Below are 18,757 nucleotides of genomic sequence, written 5' to 3'. Positions count from 1 at the left end.
TGGTGTATTTTCACTATGATTGGTAAGTGCTCATTAAAATTACATGTGCGAATGGGTAACGAATAAAGTAAAATTCACCTGAAACTTACCAAAGCAAGTTAACCACGGCTAACATTTCGGTGATTATTTTTTCCAAATAGACACAGTGAAAGTGAAAGTCACTCAGTCAAGTCTGACTCTTTGTGACTCCATGGACTATACAGTCCATGGAATTCTCCAGGCCAGAATACTGGAGTGGGTAGCCTTTCCCTTCTCCAGGGACACAGAGATAGGCGCAATTTCACAGTGATGCTATACTGCAATCTTTTTATTTTATTCTCAAATATGGTAGAGATCTTACATTAATACCAACTTATGCTAATTTTAAGTGCTACCCAATAGCCACTGTGGAGATGTACTACACAATATATTCATCTAATATCCTATTGATGGACATTTGGATTATTTCTAATTTCTTGGTATTATAAATAACTTTGCAATGTACAATCTTGTATATTCATTTTTGCAAACTTATCCTATTACCACTGTAGACAAAATTCTAAAAGTAGAATTGCTGCCTCAATGACATACACATTATAAATTTTGACATGTATTGGCAAACTGCCTACCAGGAAGGTTGAGCCAATATATACTGCTGGCAGAACCTGTTTCTCCCATATCTTAGGCAGCTGTAGGTTTTGCCAATCTTGCCAGTCTAGAGGCAAAAAATGATCTCACTTGCTCAATGTTTACTAGTGAGATTGTGTATTTTCCATTTCCACTTTTACGAACTATCTACTGTGCTCTTTTGCCCAGTTTTTGACTGTTACCTTGAACCTGTAAGTGCTTATTATGTTAGCCTAATCATGGTACTCATGTCTTACCTGTTGCAAACTGAGAATAAGGGTCTTTGCACACTGAATTTTGTCTATTTGTCTTGTTTTACTCATTGTTTCTTTGATGATATCACCATAGTCATTATAATACTAGAAAAGAAATTTGAATAAATTAGGGCTTTGTCTCTTAAAACTATTGGACAATAAGACTAATTTTAGGTTAGGCACATAAACATATTACAAGAATATATTTGGCTAAAATTATGACTTCAAAGACACATAAGAATGTTACTGAAACTATTATGATCTTTAAGCACAATCTCTAACATTGGTAAATTCAGAAATATCAGACAGTTAAGATCTAATTCACATTAAGTTCTAGAGTTGATTTTAAGGAGGTATAGTATATAAAAATAATTAAGTATTCTGATTTTCAGAACTATTAGGTTGATGCAAAAGTAACTCCGGTTTTGCACTTTTGAACTTTGCTGTTTGATATTAGAATACACTCTTAAATAAATGTGGTTGCTATATATCATTCTAATGCACATTTCTCAGTTTGTGTTTTTTTGCCAATGAGTTATTACTTGCCATTTATTTTACATTTATTTTAGAGTAGGGAAATGATGTTAAGACAAAAAGCAAAGTCAAGTGATTTTCTTGAGTTCAAAATGAGTCATGAAGCAGCAGAGACAACTCGCAACATCAACAATGCATTTGGCCCAGGACTGCAAACGAACATACAGTGCAGTGGTAGTTCAAGAAGTTTTGCAAAGACAAGAGGATGAGGAGCGCAGTGGCCGGCCTTCAGAAGTTGACACCAACCAGCTGAGAGCCATCATCGAAGCTGATCCTTTTACAACTACCCAAGAAGCGGCCCAACAACTCAATGTTGACCATTCTATGGTCATTTGGCATTTAAAGCAAACTGGAAAGGTGAAACAGCTCGACAAGTGGGTGCCTCATGAGCTAACTGAAAATCAAAAAAATCATCGTTTTGAAGTGTCAAGTGTCTATTGTCTTCTCTTATTCTACACAACAACAAACCAATTCTTGATCAGATTGTGACATACAATCAAAAGTGTGAGACAAACAGCGACAACTAGCTCAGTGGCTAGACTGAGACACTCCGAAGCACTTGTGAAAGCCAAACTCGCACCAAAAAAAAAAAGGTCACGGTCACTGTTTGGTGGTGTGTGGCCAGTCTGATCCACTACAGCTTTCTGAATCCTGGCAAAACCATTACATCTGAGAAGTATGCTCAGCAATTGATGAGATGGCACTGAAAACTGCACTGCCTGTAACTGGCACTGATCAACAGAAAGGGCCCAATTCTTCTCCATGACAATGCCTTGACCCCATGTCACACAACTAACACTTCAAAAATTGAACACATTAAAAAAAATTTTGAATGAATTGGGCTATGAAGTTTTGCCTCATCCACCATATTCGCCTGACCTCTTGCCAACTGACTACCAAGCATCTCGATTTTTGGCAGGGAAAACGCTTCCACAACCAGCAGGAGGCAGAAAATGCTTTCCAAGAGTTCGTCAAATCCCAAAGCATGGATTTTTATGCTACAGGAATAAACAAACTTATTTCTCATTGGCAAAAACGTGTTGACTCTAATGGCTCTTTCTTTGATTAATATATGTTTGAGCCTAGTTATAATGATTTAAAATTCATGGTCCGAATCTGCAATTGCTTTTTCACCAAACTAATATTAAGTCAATGAATATTATCATAGTTACTTTCATAACTTATTCATTGCAATTGGCATGTATTTCATGAGCAGTTTCCAAATTTATTAATTTCCATATAGAAACTAACAGTCTGTTAACAACATTTAAAAGAAAAGTTACTGTGAAGTGAAGTTGCTCAGTCGTGTCCGACTCTTTGTGACCCCATGGACTGTAGCCTGCCAGGCTCCTCCATCCATGGGATTTTCCAGGCAAGAATACCAGAGTGGGTTGCCATTTCCTTCTCCCAGGGATCTTCCCGAGCCAGGGATTGAATTCGGGTCTCCTGCATTACAGGCAGACCAGACTCTATTGTCTAAGCCACCAGGGAATTCCCAAAGTTACTGTATGTGGCATTTAAATCACACACTGCACATGATTTTTTTTTCCAATTTAAGATTTTACATAACTACCAGAGATAACAGGATAACCATGCCCCTATGTGACTAACAAAATTGACTTTAATCTAGAATACCTATGTCTAAAAGTTTAAAACTTGCAAAGTGACTTCAAAAACCACCAGTTTAAAAAAAAAATCTAACAAGTATCATGCCAAATAAGTTTCAAAGTACTTTATTAATGCTTCTATCACATAGGAAACTATTCCAAAGAATAATTAACTAGGTTTTGATAAATATATTACATATTTTATTCTGTAAGATCAAAAGCTTAAAAATTTTACATTTATAATTAGATTTTACTTGAAAAAGGATTACAGGAAAATTATCATGCCGTATTTAGTCACATTCTCTTAGTACAATCAGTAATATCCTTTCTACTACTACTTACAAGTTAAAGAATCTCACATATATTTATGATGCTTGTGAATAACCTACTGTGAATCTAAGCAGATTTTCAGAGCTTAAGAAACTTTACTATCACAGTGCAACAGATAAAGAAAAGGCAGGATACAAAAGGTAGTAAGTCACTCAAGGTCACAAGCTGCATAGTAACCAAGTTGAAACTATATTATCTAATTCTCTGACTCCTAAAACATTTTTTTATGTTATATCAAGGAGGGGAGTGACACCATTCTGTTGTTTTAAATTAAATCACAAATGCAATTTCTATTAGTGACAGTTAATCTAAGACTAGCTATTTGCAATATTCCAAACACAAATGAACTCAAACCCAAAATGTCCATTGATAGAGGAGTGGAGGTATGAGAAAATGTTACTGAAAACGTTAAATATTTTAAGAGATTTCTTTTACACTACAAAAGTAACTTAACTATTAAAAAATTCAATGGTAACCAAACATAAAAGCAATATAAAAATATCTTATTGTCCACTTTTCAATTTTACCTTCATATACTGCTTGAAGATATCTGCAGCTGTATTCATCTCCACCACAGTATATACAATTAGTTTACAAAATGCTGCAAGTAAATTCCTCCTTTTATGCAGAGCTTCAATTTTACTGGCTTCATCCTCCTGCTGACCATCTGGGGGAAAAAGTTTCAAACTTTAATGCCATCTGTATTTTATTTCAGCCATATATATATATATAACTTTATTTTTATTTTGGAGAATGTGAAAAATAAAGAAAAATTTTAAATAAAATAAAAATTATAACCACTCAATAGCTTCCTGAATGACCAGCCCATTTATTCCAATAGAAAAAATTTTTGTGATGTCAAATCAGAAGGCTGTTTGATGAACATGGAACAGGAACAAGAGGGCTGAGTCAAAGGAACTGATGCTTAATGAAGTCAGGCTAAGCTTGCCTAACATATAAGCATGTCTAACCCATTGATCTACTTCCCTAATAGGATAGTTTGACAATGAGACCTGCATATTCACTATCTGTTGGGTAAGGCTTTTCTTCCCTAGGAGCAGACAACCTTAGAAATTGTCCGATCCCTTCTAAAGATGACCCCACCTCACCTACAGCCCAATTTCCATTGACAGATACTTCCTTTATACATATTACAGATATTCAGTTGGACTGGCCGAGAAATCATTCTTTTTAAGGGAACTTCACATATTTCTCCTCTGATTAATTATGTGAGATCTTGATATTTGATATTTATCAAAGGGACAAAATTATTTCCAAATTCATAGTTGAGAAAGCCAGATTACAGACGCCAAGTACTGCCAAAGGATTTTCAATTTGATCCTGTAAATAAAATTGTGATGATGCCTTTTACATAAAAAGCTATGCAAAGAATTTTCCTCTTGACAAATTTTATAAATGAAATTACTTATATCAAAAATATTATGTATAAAATAAGAACTCTTTCTAAGAAAGTATTTACTTCACCCTGTCTCTGATAATCCTTGATAACTGCTCGTAAATAAAAACCAAAGGTTGAGACTAGGAATTTAAGACAGACCATCCAAAAAGATTGTTATCAAAATTGCCTATTCCAGAATGCCAAAGTCATTTTCTTAGAAACCTAAAATGTACTGTTTATTCTCTTTAAAGAGTACATTGAACATAAAAGCTAACTTTTCTTAATGACTCTGTGATTATAAATGGATTTCTATACAATACTGTTCCAATCATTGTTTGGTACTGCTCTCAGGAACTGGAGGGATATAAGACTTACTCCCTCTACAGACTAAGTTACTTAGATATTAAGAGTTTTTTTTTGAGTCCTTTTGAAAGTTTTGTTTACTTCTTATCAAAAATTAGCTACTTTTTTCTCCTGTAGGGATTAAAGAATGTTAGAAAAGTATCTAATGCACTGGGCCTTTCATAGATGTCAATTGCCATTATTATTATATGTTGTCAGCGCCTCTAGAAACATTCCCTATTTTACCCTCCCCTTCTAATCTGATGTGGGCTAACAAATCAAATAACCATGGGTCTACAGTATCAGGGGTTAGATGAGCATGAAAAGCAATGGAAACAATCATATGTTGCTTTTGGGAGGATAATAGAATAAAACTACTTTGGAGAATAATTTGGCAACATGTGGTAAAGTTTAAAATGCATATAGACTATATACTCTAGCAATTCCACTCAGGTATACACAAGCACACCTCAGAGATATTGCAGGTTTGATTAGACCACCATGAAGTGAATACCACACTAAGATGAGTCACCTGAATTTTTTGGTTTCCTAGTTCATATAAATGTTATGTTTATACTATACTAAGTCTTACTAAGTATTTAATAGCATTATGTCTAAAACATGTATGTACCTTAATTTAAAAACACTTCAATGCTAATCATCATATAAGCTTTCATGTAAATTGCAATACTAACAACAAAGATCACTGATCACAAATCACCATGATAAATAATGAAAAATTTTGAAATGTGCAAAAATTGCCAAAATATGACATAGAAACATGAAGTGAACAAATGTTGTTGGAAAAATGGCATCCATAGACTTACCTGATGCAAAGTTGTCACAAGCCTTCAATTTGTAAAACTACACATTATCTATGAAAGTGCAATAAAAGGAGGTATGGCTGTACACTAGAAAAGCATCTGCACATGTGCTCAGGAGATAATTATAAGAACATTTTTGCAATATTATGTATAATAGAAGAAAAAATGGAAAGAAAAACTAGATGTTCATCAATATGAAAATGGATAACATGTGGTTAATTCATATCACACAATATTCAGCAGTCAGGATGAATAAACTATAACCACACTGATAAATTTCAAAACTAATGTTAATTCAAAAAACCAAGGTGTAAATTAAATGTTCAACTCGATACCATTTATGTGGAAGCTAGCAACAGAAAATAAACTATATATTCTTAAAAGACACATAAACTCTTGGTAAAATAGAATTAAAATGAAAAGGTACAATAAACACCAAATTCAAGATAGCAGTTATTTCTAGGGAAAAACAATAATGGGATTGGGGAGGGATACAAACAAGGGCTTCTTTTTTATCTATGCTTTATTCCTTTAAAAAACAAATCTGAAACAAGGCAAAATTTAACAAATGCTGGTGGTTGGTCTACATAAATGTGTTATATTTTATTCTTTTCCATAAAACTAGAATACATTTCATTTTTAAAGTGTAAATAGAAAAACACAGTCCAAGGAGGTAAAGCAGAGTGTAATTCCAGGAATCTCCCAGAAAATTCAGGAGTATTGGCAAGCTTATTCTCATTCCTGTTTCCTATGGTCTAAATGAATTTGAGGTAGTCTGCAACTAACAAAAGGGTCATAGACAATAACTGATTTTATATCAGTGTTTGGAATATATGTTTATTGATAGAAGTTTTAAAAACTCCAACACATCTTTTAGGATCCATTTCAGATGTTAGCCTGTTTCAATGGTGTTTTGACTCTGACAGAATAGTAAGAACTTTCTCTAAATGTCCATAACATTTTGTACATATTTCTACTACTTATCAAGTTATATAATAATTATTTGCTTTTAGAAATGTCTTTTCTACTTGAATTCTTAAAAGACTATATCTCATTTTTAAAAAATATGCACAACATCTTAGTATACTACCTGCTGACTAATAAATATCAAATGAATGTCAAAAATAAAGTACAACTAAACCAAGAGCTGAAAGTGAACAGTGGAAAATTCTAGGTATATAAACTTTAGTACATGGATTTTTGATTATCTGTTTTGCCTATTTTGATTTCCCAATCCTGTTCGAGTTAAGTTTGTGATACTTGAGAACAAAATATTGATGTTATATAGCCTTCGGGCTTAACTTCAAATTAAAAACAAACCCAGAAAGAAGTCACCAAATGTTATCTGTTTTTCCACGATTTCTTGTTCAAGTAAGGCATGGTGGTGGTGGTGGTGGTTTAGTCGCCAAGTTGTGTCCGACTCTTACAACCCCATGGACTATATAGCCGGCCAGGCTCCTCTGTCCAAGGGATTCTTCAGGCAAGAATACTGGAGTGGGTTGCCATTTCCTTCTCCAGGGGATATTCCCCACCCAGGAAACAAACCCAGGTCTCCTGCACTGCAGGCAGATTCTTTACCAACTGGGCTATGAAGGAGGCCCAAGTAAGGCATCTGTGTATGCAATCAGAGTACAAAGAGTAACAATACCGAGGTTCTTCTGACTGTTTACCTGTAACATTCTGTATTGCCCCACACTTTAACGGAAAAACAATGCTATGAAAGTATACAACAAAAATGTCACTTTAACTTTTTTTTCTGCTCTAGTTACTTGAATATTGGCATTACCAATAATTAAGGGGAAAATGAAGTAAATTTAATTGATTACCTGCCTACATGCCCAGGCACTACACTAGTCACTTTGCACAATGTAATTAACTCATACAGTTCTGTAGGTAGCTACAAATTAGAAAAACAAACTCACAACTAGTGAGAAACGATATTTCATTGTCTTTATGTTACAAGAAATGAATACAAAATGCAGTGGAAAATGTACCTGCCTCACATGTTTAAGAATAAAATATGAAATAGTAGTATAACATTTTATACTGTTGCTAAATTTGATTTATGGTAGATACACAAATTTAACAAAAAGATGGCAATAAAATTACCTGCACTGTTATTGTCATCATCCTGTTCAATGAAGACATGATCCAGAATAAAGCTGAGCAACTCAGACTGCAATGAAGAATCAGGGGTGTAAACTAATGGCTCTAACATGTCACGCCCTCCTGACATAATCTGATGGCTGAAGATCATCAAAATATCACACAGAATAGTGAAGGCCTATTATAAAAAAAAAAGGGGGGGGGACAGCATGCCATAAACCAAAGTTTTTCACAAACTGCCACAAATAACTTATATATTTAACATGGAAATAAAATCCAACTCTCTGCATTTGAAACTCAGTAAAGCAATGGCTATTAAGACTTTCCTAAGACTTTAAGAGTGAAATTTTTGCAACAATAACTACTGATATTTGCACTGTGATCTACTAAATGCAAGGTAATTTCACAAATATTCTTTTTAATTTTCAGTAACTTTTAAGTGATTTGTACAATATGTTAATATCATCAAAACATGCAGTCAGAACTCAATCGCATGTCTTCTGACTCCAAACCCCACACTAAATCACAATGTCTCATGATATACATTCTCAAATATGAATTAATGTATAAACTTGATACCATTCTTCTCTTCTATCGAAGAAAAACACTTAAACCAAGAAGATGGATATCTCCTAGAAGATCTCTTAGAAGAGAGATCACAAAATCTTATTGTCAGCATGTGTGGTGATTAAGTAGAAAAAACATAATAACCAAGTATGGGCCTGCAAACTAATCACCAGGCAAAGCAGATCTTAATAATAGCTTTGCCTTTTTGGAACTAACCACATTTTTTTTTCTCTTATGCTTTTATCTCTTCTTTTGGTCTCTTCCTCTCATTTTACTACTATAGAAATAATTTATACTGATCAGGATATTTGAGTTTACAAATTTTTGCAACATACACAGTAAGTATACAAAGTCATAAGCATGGTGACATTTACTAATTAGGTGAACTGGTAGGTCTTGTGAGCTAACCAGGACATATCCCTGGAGGCTTATAGGAAGACTAATAATACACAGGTTATTTAATAACCAAACAGGTAATCTCCAAGTCTTAAAAACCTGATTATACATAAAGGAGATTAGACACAATAACCCATAAAGAATTATGTGAAATAAGGAATATTAAGCTGAATATCTTGGTGGTCTATGAAAATATATCAAGTAATATTTCACGTATTAGTTTGGATCAGTGTATACTTCATTAAAAGGGCTTCCTAGGTGATGCAGTGGTAAAGAATCCACCTGCCAATGCAGGAGACACAGGTTCGATCCTTGGGTTGGGAAGATCCCCTGGAGGAGGAAATGGCAATCCCCTCTAGTACTCATGTCTGGAAAATCCCATGGACAGAGGACCCTGGTGGGCTACAGTCCATGGCGTCGCAGAGAGTCAGATACGACTGAGCAACTGAGTGCACCTACATGCACACACACACACACACATACTTCATTAAAATCCTATTATAAGATTTTGACTATAAAATAATTTCACTATTGATACCTTCTGAAATTCGGTACCTCTTATCAGAATTGTAGAGAAGAAAATTAAGTCCCAAGTCCTTTATTGTTACAGTTCAAAACTAAATAGGCTCTTGGTCCCAGGATCAGAATTTTATTTTACAGATGGGAAAACTACCCATGGCACCAGGTAACAATGCATTTTCAGAATGAGAAAGTTGGCAGGAATGGAATTAAGAGGGCATATGAGGTGGGAAGGTAACACTTTGAAGACAGGAAAGTGATTAAGATTTTTATTTCAGACAAAGTCCACATAAGAAAAAAAACTTTACACAATCAGGACAGGCAGGAATGCCAAGATCTGATAATATTCACAGAGATAACAAAACCGGATGGACCTTTCCCTCCCTGAGGCAGACTTGCTATACCTGTTGCTTTCAGGAATAACTTACATAACTGCATACACCTACTTTGTATATATGGGTTTGTTTACCAAGTGTGGCATAAAGAAACAGTAACACAGAATGACTGCAGTATAAGAGTAATCGATAATGCTCCAAATGGACTTAATATTACTTAATCTATTTTTTGAGCATGGTATATACACAGACAAATACAAGATATTTCTAGTTTGCCCAATTTTAGTATTACTTAAATTTTCTATATTAGTTCAAATATTTGTTCAGGGTTGCTTACAAAAGATCGCTATCTATAGTAGTTACTAACCTGTTCTTTAACAGTAGTATTCACATTGGTCAGGTAATGCTGACATATTTGACAGAATACCCTCATCTGTTTCTTTAAACGCAGCAAGTCCTCCTTGAAAAAAATTTAACAACATCTTAAAATACTGTATTAAAAACTCATTCAGTTTTTAAGATATTTTAAATTACATAAAGATCATCATATACTTAATTGTGCTAACTTTTTACATTAGATTTAAATTCTTCCTTAGCATTTATCAAAAAGAAAAACAAAAACCACTTTAAAATTCTCAACAAATTGCACCTTAAAAATACCAAGTATATTAATGGATAAAATCCTAAATGATCTTTAGAATGAGAAAAAACATATATGACTATATATGGCTATTCACATAAATCCACTGCTTCAGAATGTTTAATAGGATTTACACTCCATCCTTGCTTTGTAATTAGATGGCTGGCCAAGTGATGAATGGAATAAATTAAATGATTTTTAAAAAAGGGACAGTATCTTTCATTTCTAGGATACTGATTGTGCTTTTAAAAACAGAGAGAGGCCTAACAAAAATTAGTTTCATGGTAATACTCCACTTAAGGAAAACAAAAACAACTTAAGTCTCTAGTAAACCTAAGGATGAATCTTTTTCTAGATTTTTTTAAAGAAGTTTTTTTCTTTTTATAGATATTTACCAGTTAATTTAAAATAGAAAAGTACTCTATAAAGATCATCCACACTAATTTATTTGAGGCATTACCTTTGCCCATCTCCTGATAATGAATGCCAAACGACAGAATATCAGTACACATTCAGTGTATGTAATAGACAAGTTGAAATAACAGATTTAACTTGGAGATCGCTTTGGTAAAGAAAACTCAACCAAGTTCAGCATAATAATTTTGCACATAATAACCTTCATTTTTACCCTTTTTTCCCCTCTACTAAATGTATTACTCAATACATTTTTTCCCCATGTTTTTAACTCAATGCTTTTGATTTAGGTGAGCAATCATATCTGCTAATACATAGTCAATGGACCTACTACAAGTTTGATATTGAATTAAATAAAGTTTCTGAGTGTGTGACAAAAAGTACACTATTCTAACAGTACTATATTATTTTTTGCAAGAGGCAAATATCCATTTGTAGATATAACAGCATCATATACTTAAAAACCTCAAAAAAATTCTAAAGTTATTCTGTGATTTTATGTGAAACAAACTTATCGAGAGGATTCCTTCTTAAGGAAAATAACTACAAACAACTAATTCTACATCTTATAGAAATCACTTAATGTTTATAAAAATGTGCTCAAATAATATTTAAGGCAACATCTACTGCAACAAATATGATGTTTAAGTTTCTAATTTACAAATGAAAAAGTACTGTTCAGTTCAATTACTAAACACTTCAATGATTACAATTATGGATAAAATGTTGGAAGTTCTATGACCTAGTAGCTGGCATACTGCACTCAACCACAAAGTGATACTTTATGAATTTGGAACATCAGTAGAGAGATCTGAGTATGAATAAGATGATCTCCAAACAATACCAAGGTATAAGATCTAGGGATAGGTAGCTTGTAATAATTAACTTATGGAATCCAATAGCTGTATCTGTATGTTTTGAAGGTTCTTGGTCATGATTTACAAAATCTATAGTTCTTCATGCATCCAGAACTTTTGAGAATGATGTGGAAATCCATAAATTATGCCACCTACAAATGTGACTTTTTATTTTAAAACCATTCTCTAAACAAATGTTAAATATTCTTTCACGGAATATATATCAAACTACAAGTAACTATTTTTAAAAATATACATGCCTAAATAAAAGATAAGCAAGACTTTATTGAAATAATCGGTTTTATGTTTAAGTTTGCTGAAAACTTAGTAATATTTAATAAAGACGCCACTGAACCACCACAAACCTTTGTAGAGCTGCTTTCAGTTATCTTTGCAAGCTGCCAAAGGATTACATAGTGAGTACACTGCAGTGCGTGAATAACAATCTATAAAGGAACAAAAAGAACACAATTAAAATTTAAAAGTCACATATCTTCATTCTCAAAGTGAAATATATAACTTGTAAATAAATAAAAACCTGTTCAGGCATGTCTCCGTTTTCAATTCCGGTTTTCAATAGTTTGTAATTACAAGCAAACAAATCCCACTTTGAAAGATCATGGGCACTGTAAAAAAAAGAATTAAGTTATATTAAAAATTTAAGCTTAATCACATCTGTTCTGGACTTGACTGCTAACAGAATACTGTTAAAGTAAAATATAGTAAACTTCCTAACATGTACCCACAAGAACAAAAAAATGTGTACTTTAAAAAAGTATATTAGTTGAAAATTTTTTTGTTTCTCAAAGTATGACTCCAAACACTGTTTTCCGAAAAGCACAAGAAATCCAGCAAGAATTCTGACATTATAATCCCAAAACATGTAAGTTGGTTCTGATTTTGATAGTTTTAAAAAATCAGAAACTTTAAGATTCAACTTACTTATGGAAAGCAGTGATTCGCTTCAATGTTGACAATACCTGATATGCATCATCTTCATCAGGTTCTTCGCCCTATAAATGTTAATTATACCATATTAAACATTAATAATTATAAAAGTGAAAAATCTTAAGCTATTACATTTATGATACCATCCTAAAAAGAAAGAATAACATAAAGATCACAGTAATATCTTTTTCGACCCACCTCCCAGAATAATGAAAATAAAAACAAAAATAAACAAAGACCTATTTAAACTCAAAAGCTTTTTTGTAGCAAAGGAAACAATAAACAAAACACCACCCACAGACTAGAGAAAATATTTGCAAATAATGTGATCAACAAGGTGTTAGTCTCCAAAATTACAAACAGCTCATGATGTTTAACATCATCAAAACAAACAACTGAATCAAAAAACAGGCAGAAGAACTAAATAGACATTTCTCCAAAGAAGACATACAGATGGCCAAGAGGCACATGAAAAGATTCTCAACATTGTTAATTATTAAGAGGAATGCAAATCAAAACTATAATGAGGTATCACTTCACCTCAGTCAAAATGGTTACCACCAAAAAACCTATAAAACAATACATGCTGGAGAGGGTATGGAGAAGGGAATCTTTGTGGGAACTCTTTCTGGGACAAAACCTGGTATAGCCACTATGGAGAACAGTAAGAAGGTTCCTTAAAAAACTAAAAGTAGAGCTACCATATGATCTAGCAATCCCACTCCTGGGAAGGTACCCAGAGAAAAACATGGTCCGAAAGGATATATGCACCCCCAATGTTCGCTGCAGCACTGTTAACAGTAGCCAAGACACAGAAGCAACCTAAATGTCCATCAGACAGAGGAATGGATAAAGAACATGTGGTACATATATACAATGGAATATTACTCAGCCATTAAAAAGAATGAAGTGATGCCATTTACAGCAACATGGATGGACCTAGAGATTGTCATGCTGAGTAAAGTCAGAGAAGGAGAAATACATGACACCCCTTATGTGCAGAATCTTAAAAGAAATGATACAAATGAACTTACTTACAAAACAGAAACAGACTTAAAGAACAAACTTATGATTGCCAGGTGGGAGAAGGATGGAGGGAAAGGATAGGTAGGGAGTTTGGGATGGACAGGTACACACTGCTATATTTAAAATGGCTAACTGTATAGGTTCTACTGGATAGCACATGGAACTCTGCTCAATGTTATGTGGCAGCATGGGTGGGAGAGGAATTTGGAGGGAGAATGAATACATGTATATGTATGCCTAAGTCTCTTTGTTGTCCACCTAAAACTAACACATCATTGTTAATCAGCTACATTCCAATATAAACCTTTTTTTAAAAAAAAAGAATCATATCCAGCCAAGGGTAGTCATTAAAATTAACTAAAAATGTAATCATTGTACATCAACATATTTACACAAACTTCCAATTAAGCAAAACTTAGTAAGTATGAAATGTTACACAGAGAAATAAGAAAGTTTAAGAACTAATTGTTAAACAAATACTGGAAATTACAAAAATCTGTATCATTTTTGCAGCATTTATGACAAAAGTGATGTGGAAAAACCTAAATCTGAGAATCATGAGTTTTTACTTTATGCAAATCAACTAAACTGTTGAGTATATCTTTCCAGAAAAAATAAAAACCACAATAAAAATACAAGTGTATTTGAATATCATGCTTAAGCCTCTTTGGAAATAGAACTGAACAATGAAACACCAAAATGAACAGTTTCTGTAATTTATCAAGGCTTTATAATATCAAAGATCATAAATAAATCAACTTCCAAACCATTAAGAAATAACCCAATTTTTGAGGTTACATGGAAACAATCTAGCTCGACTTTTCTGTTCCCTGTTCCCTAACAGCCTCCTGTTCAACTAAACCCTGGAAAACTTTCCAGATCATTTCTTTAAATTAGAAAAAAGGGAAAGGTGTTAATTTTGCTTTCACCATCTCTTAAGTTACAGATTCTTGCCACCTCCCTCTCTTGGTGGAGAAAAAACAGAATCATAGAACAAAAGTCTGAATGTCTTTTTAGCATACTACTAAGGACTATCACCAAGACTGTGACTGACCTGGTTATGGAGAAGGTAGGGGTGGGTGGGGCCACAGTGGGGGACAGCTGACTAAATACTTGTAATACATACCTCTTGCAGAAAATCTTCAAGAAGCCGGTTAAATTTATCTGCCAACTCATCTATCAGTTGACTTCTTGAAATATCTACTCTGTTGAAAATTGTGAACTCTTCATTACAGAGTGCATGGTAAGTTTTAGAACATGCTTCCAAAACATCTGTATCTGTGTGCTTCTCTACAATATTCCGGATCTGTCGTAATAAGGCATCCAAATGCTGTAAAATCAAAGTTTCTTCATTAAAACTAAGTCATGTATGATGACAGGCATAAAATGACTGCACAACTGGGGTGAAAAGCTTCAAATACAGTAACTTTACAATAGTAGCACACACATTTTAAGTTTTTCTAGCCAAAAAATGCACTAACCCACCCAAACTTATTTCCCCTACTTCAACAGGAATAATATTATCTATCTCACAGGGCTTTGGTAAGATGTTAATACATATAAATATATATGTTCCTGGAACACAGTGAATGCATTCAATGAATGTTAGCTGTTTCATTTTGCAATTGTTCTTATCCAGTTACACCAATCTCCATAAATGGTCAGTGACATAGTAACATAACGTCTAGGAAGGAGGGTATTGCTATCAACATGAATCAAAGGGAAACCTCATTAATGCCATTCTCTAAATCCAACTATCTAAAATATGTAAGGCATACAATATATAGGCTTCCTTTATATTAAATGCTATAAAAACATATTTCAAAAAATATAAATAAGCAATATGATGGGATGAACTATATTAACAATTTTTCTTTAAGGTTTATTACACACAGAAACACCCTACCTTTTCTAATCGTCCAGTGGTATATATTTCCAAATCAAAGTACTGTGGCAACTGCAACAAGTTAGTCACCTTTTCAGCATCTATAGAGTACTTTGAAATAAAAAAAGAATCATATCAAAAACATCACAATAATGGTAAGGAAATATTATGATAAGTAGAAAATTCTGTATGGCATTTCCAAACAAAACCTGTAATTTCTTAACAACACTCTTGATACCAACACAAACTTACCTTAGCTAATAACTGAGGAAGGGCCACAGCAAAAAGTTCAGTGATTTTTGTCCTGTCATCCAACTGGGTCTTCTTCTCCTTTGCTGTAAGCACCTAAGGAAACACAACAAAGTTTCCAAGTATTTATTAATAAGCCCATTGACACTGTTAGGTGCTCAAGGTTAAATATTCAAAATAAGTACTAAAATGACATTTTAAATGATGGATACAAAAATTTCTACTATAAAACTTGAAACCCAGAAGTAACAAAGAGAATAGCCTGCGCATTATCTTTTTAAAAAACTTTCAATAGTTCTAGAGACAAAATCAATACCAAATTAGACTAACCTACCCTAAGTTTGGATGAAAAGAAAAGCAGCTAGAAAATACAGTTTATTACTTTATATAGTCATGGAAGTGAGTACGATTTCAGTCAACTGTAAGTTGTGCCATGATCCATGGGTTATGAATTCAATATAATTAACTACTAGTAATTATAAAAGAACAACAACAACAAAACCAAAAAGAGAATTGAATGCATCATGTAAGTTGTAATATTGTAACTTATATAACTGCTTCATTTATATACAAAAACACATATATAGATGTGTACTAGGTCACAATATAAAAATTATTTTTGTGCTTCACAAAGTTTGAAAGCCTGTGCAACCGTTGGTCTACAATACATTCGAACTTTGAAACAATGCATTAAAATTTAGTCTCAGGAAACAGAAATTTCCCCCATTTTAATGAATGATGCTCTTACTTTTATTTAAAGAAAGTAAATCTGTAAATAAATCAAAACAAATACACCATTCTAAAATGATGCACAGCAAGCAATCTTTACAGGGACTGACAATCACTGTAGTAAACTAACAAAGTATCTTATAGAAGGAATGCAGACTTCCCAAACTGCTAATGCTTTAAAATTCACTTCTAACGTATTTATAAGCAAAGATCACCTAAAAAATAAAATTTAAGATTAAAAAATTTGACTATATAGCTACAAATAAGAACTTAAAAAAAGATATTAAAAAAGAGACATATAATTTAGAACACTGAAAATATGTTGGCGTACCCTTTTTCCTGTCCCTCTCCCCACAGGAGGATGACATTCAGCAGCTTGTCTAATGGTACAAAGCATTATTTCAATCAGAGCACTCTCTTGTCTGTCTGTTAGCGCTGGGAAAAAAAAATAATCAGAAAGAGTTAACCTATTTTTTTCTCTATATGCCATTTATAATCATTACATAACAGTTCTTGTGCCTGTGACAGAATCTGACCTAATGTACTAAAGAAAATCCTATTACTATATCACAAAAAGGATCAGAACAAGTTAAAACTTACTAAACATTATAAATCTGTAAACCACCAGTCCACAATATGAGAAATGAAAATATGAACAGATGCAAAAAAATAAAATGTAATAAAACATCACAAATATTGGCAGGAACTATACCTTTCTAATATTCATGTATATGAAAACAAAATTACCCAAAGACTTTGAATCAACTATTTTAATGCTAAACTGGAATAAGTAAAATCTGTTTTCAAAATTACCTAGACAATAAAAATACCATAATTAAACATCCTTACCTTCCTCTCCACTAAGTGGCTCCTCCAGCAACAAGCTATTCATACATTCCCAGTCTTTGAGCAGCTCAGTAGCACAGTCCCACATGCTATCCACAAGGTATGCTGCATGCTCATGTAACTAAAATTTAAAAAGAACAATGTGCTCTTAGACAAATACCATACTGCTAAGTTGCTTCAGTTGTGTCTGACTCTGTGCAACCCCATAGACAGCAGCCCACCAGGCTCCCCCTTCCCTGGGATTCTCCAGGCAAGAATACTGGAGTGGGTTGCCATTTCCTTCTCCAATGCAAATACCATACTAGCCTTAATCAAAAGAATGGAAGCTTTGTTGGCACCATACACAAACTCAAACAACAATGTTTTTTAATGTCAAGTGGAAGAAAGGAAAGAGAAGAATTGCCTTAGCTTGCTAAGTGTAAGTAAATACTGTTAGGTATTACCATTTCTCATGATAATCATTAATATGAAAACTGTTTTTGAAGAGATTATATGCATGCATTTAGTTATTACCTGACTCAAAACAGTCATCCCGTGTGAGGTCTCAGCCACGGAGTGGACGCACTCCCTGGGACCCTTTCCCAATTGGGCCTCCATATGCACTGTGACACGGGACTTTCGAGCACTATTTAAGTCTGAATGTTGGTCAAAACCCAATTTGGTGATGTACTTTCTGCTCTATTTCTCTTTTCTTTTAATGTTAGTATATTGAAAGTAAGCTAGGTAATTCTTTCTTAAATATCTGTATTATTTATTTGTACGTAACAAGTGACTTATTTTGTTAACAAATCCTTTGAACCTGAAATGAAAGTGTAAACTTTCTGCAAAACATTAATTGGCGCTGTTAGCAGGATTTGTGAGACAAAATGCCTCTCTTTAAGGGAAAAAAGAGATTAAGATTGATGAAGTTTTTATTCCTAGATTGGAAGATTCACCTTATTACTCGTTAGCTGGTGAATGGGATTCACTGAACTGTGTGAGAATTGGAACCTTAAATTTTGTGGCTTGTGCTGATTGAGAATGGTTAAGAATGTGCCACGCTAGGTGAAAGGCTGGATGGTCCTCTCCCTACCGTAAGGTACATGAATTTAACTTAAAATTGTCTAACGAGAAGTTAGACATGATTGGAAAAAGAATTATGTGATTTTTGAGGACGACTGTCCATGTTACAATGCCAAAATTATATTTTAATTGATCAAATAAATCACTAACTCAGCTCTCCCAGTGTCCCCCACTCCCCTTTCTCCTTTCTTTGCCCTGTTGCTGCCTTACACCCCTCCATCTGCCTCTGTCTCCCTCTCCATCAGCTAATCCCCTTCTAACTTTTCCTATCTATCAGTGAGG

General features: G+C 33.6%; 1 protein-coding gene across 12 annotated transcripts in view; it reads right to left on the bottom strand.

Moving 5' to 3' along the window:
- The window catches only part of STAG2 (STAG2 cohesin complex component), a 129,625-nt gene that overhangs the window by 21,342 nt on the left and 89,526 nt on the right, over window positions 1-18,757 (bottom strand). For 6 of the 12 annotated variants that reach the window (XM_027963263.2, XM_060408010.1, XM_042242107.2 and 3 more), the window contains exons 15-26: window positions 17,417-17,534; window positions 16,899-17,002; window positions 15,842-15,934; window positions 15,611-15,700; window positions 14,831-15,034; window positions 12,673-12,743; window positions 12,269-12,356; window positions 12,096-12,176; window positions 10,187-10,279; window positions 8,006-8,180; window positions 3,859-3,998; window positions 864-965 (exon numbers count right to left, since the gene is read on the bottom strand). In XM_027963263.2, coding sequence (XP_027819064.1) covers window positions 864-965; window positions 3,859-3,998; window positions 8,006-8,180; window positions 10,187-10,279; window positions 12,096-12,176; window positions 12,269-12,356; window positions 12,673-12,743; window positions 14,831-15,034; window positions 15,611-15,700; window positions 15,842-15,934; window positions 16,899-17,002; window positions 17,417-17,534 — 1,359 coding nt within the window. The remainder of the gene's footprint in view (window positions 1-863; window positions 966-3,858; window positions 3,999-8,005; window positions 8,181-10,186; window positions 10,280-12,095; window positions 12,177-12,268; window positions 12,357-12,672; window positions 12,744-14,830; window positions 15,035-15,610; window positions 15,701-15,841; window positions 15,935-16,898; window positions 17,003-17,416; window positions 17,535-18,757) is intronic. The other 6 variants (XM_042242108.1, XM_060408012.1, XM_060408009.1 and 3 more) reach the window with 1 other exon arrangement.

This window comes from Ovis aries, chromosome X (genome assembly GCF_016772045.2).
Source record: "Ovis aries strain OAR_USU_Benz2616 breed Rambouillet chromosome X, ARS-UI_Ramb_v3.0, whole genome shotgun sequence".
Taxonomy (NCBI): Eukaryota; Metazoa; Chordata; class Mammalia; order Artiodactyla; family Bovidae; genus Ovis; species Ovis aries.
Note: the sequence above shows the minus strand (reverse complement) of the source record. Positions and strands in the feature narration are given on the sequence as shown.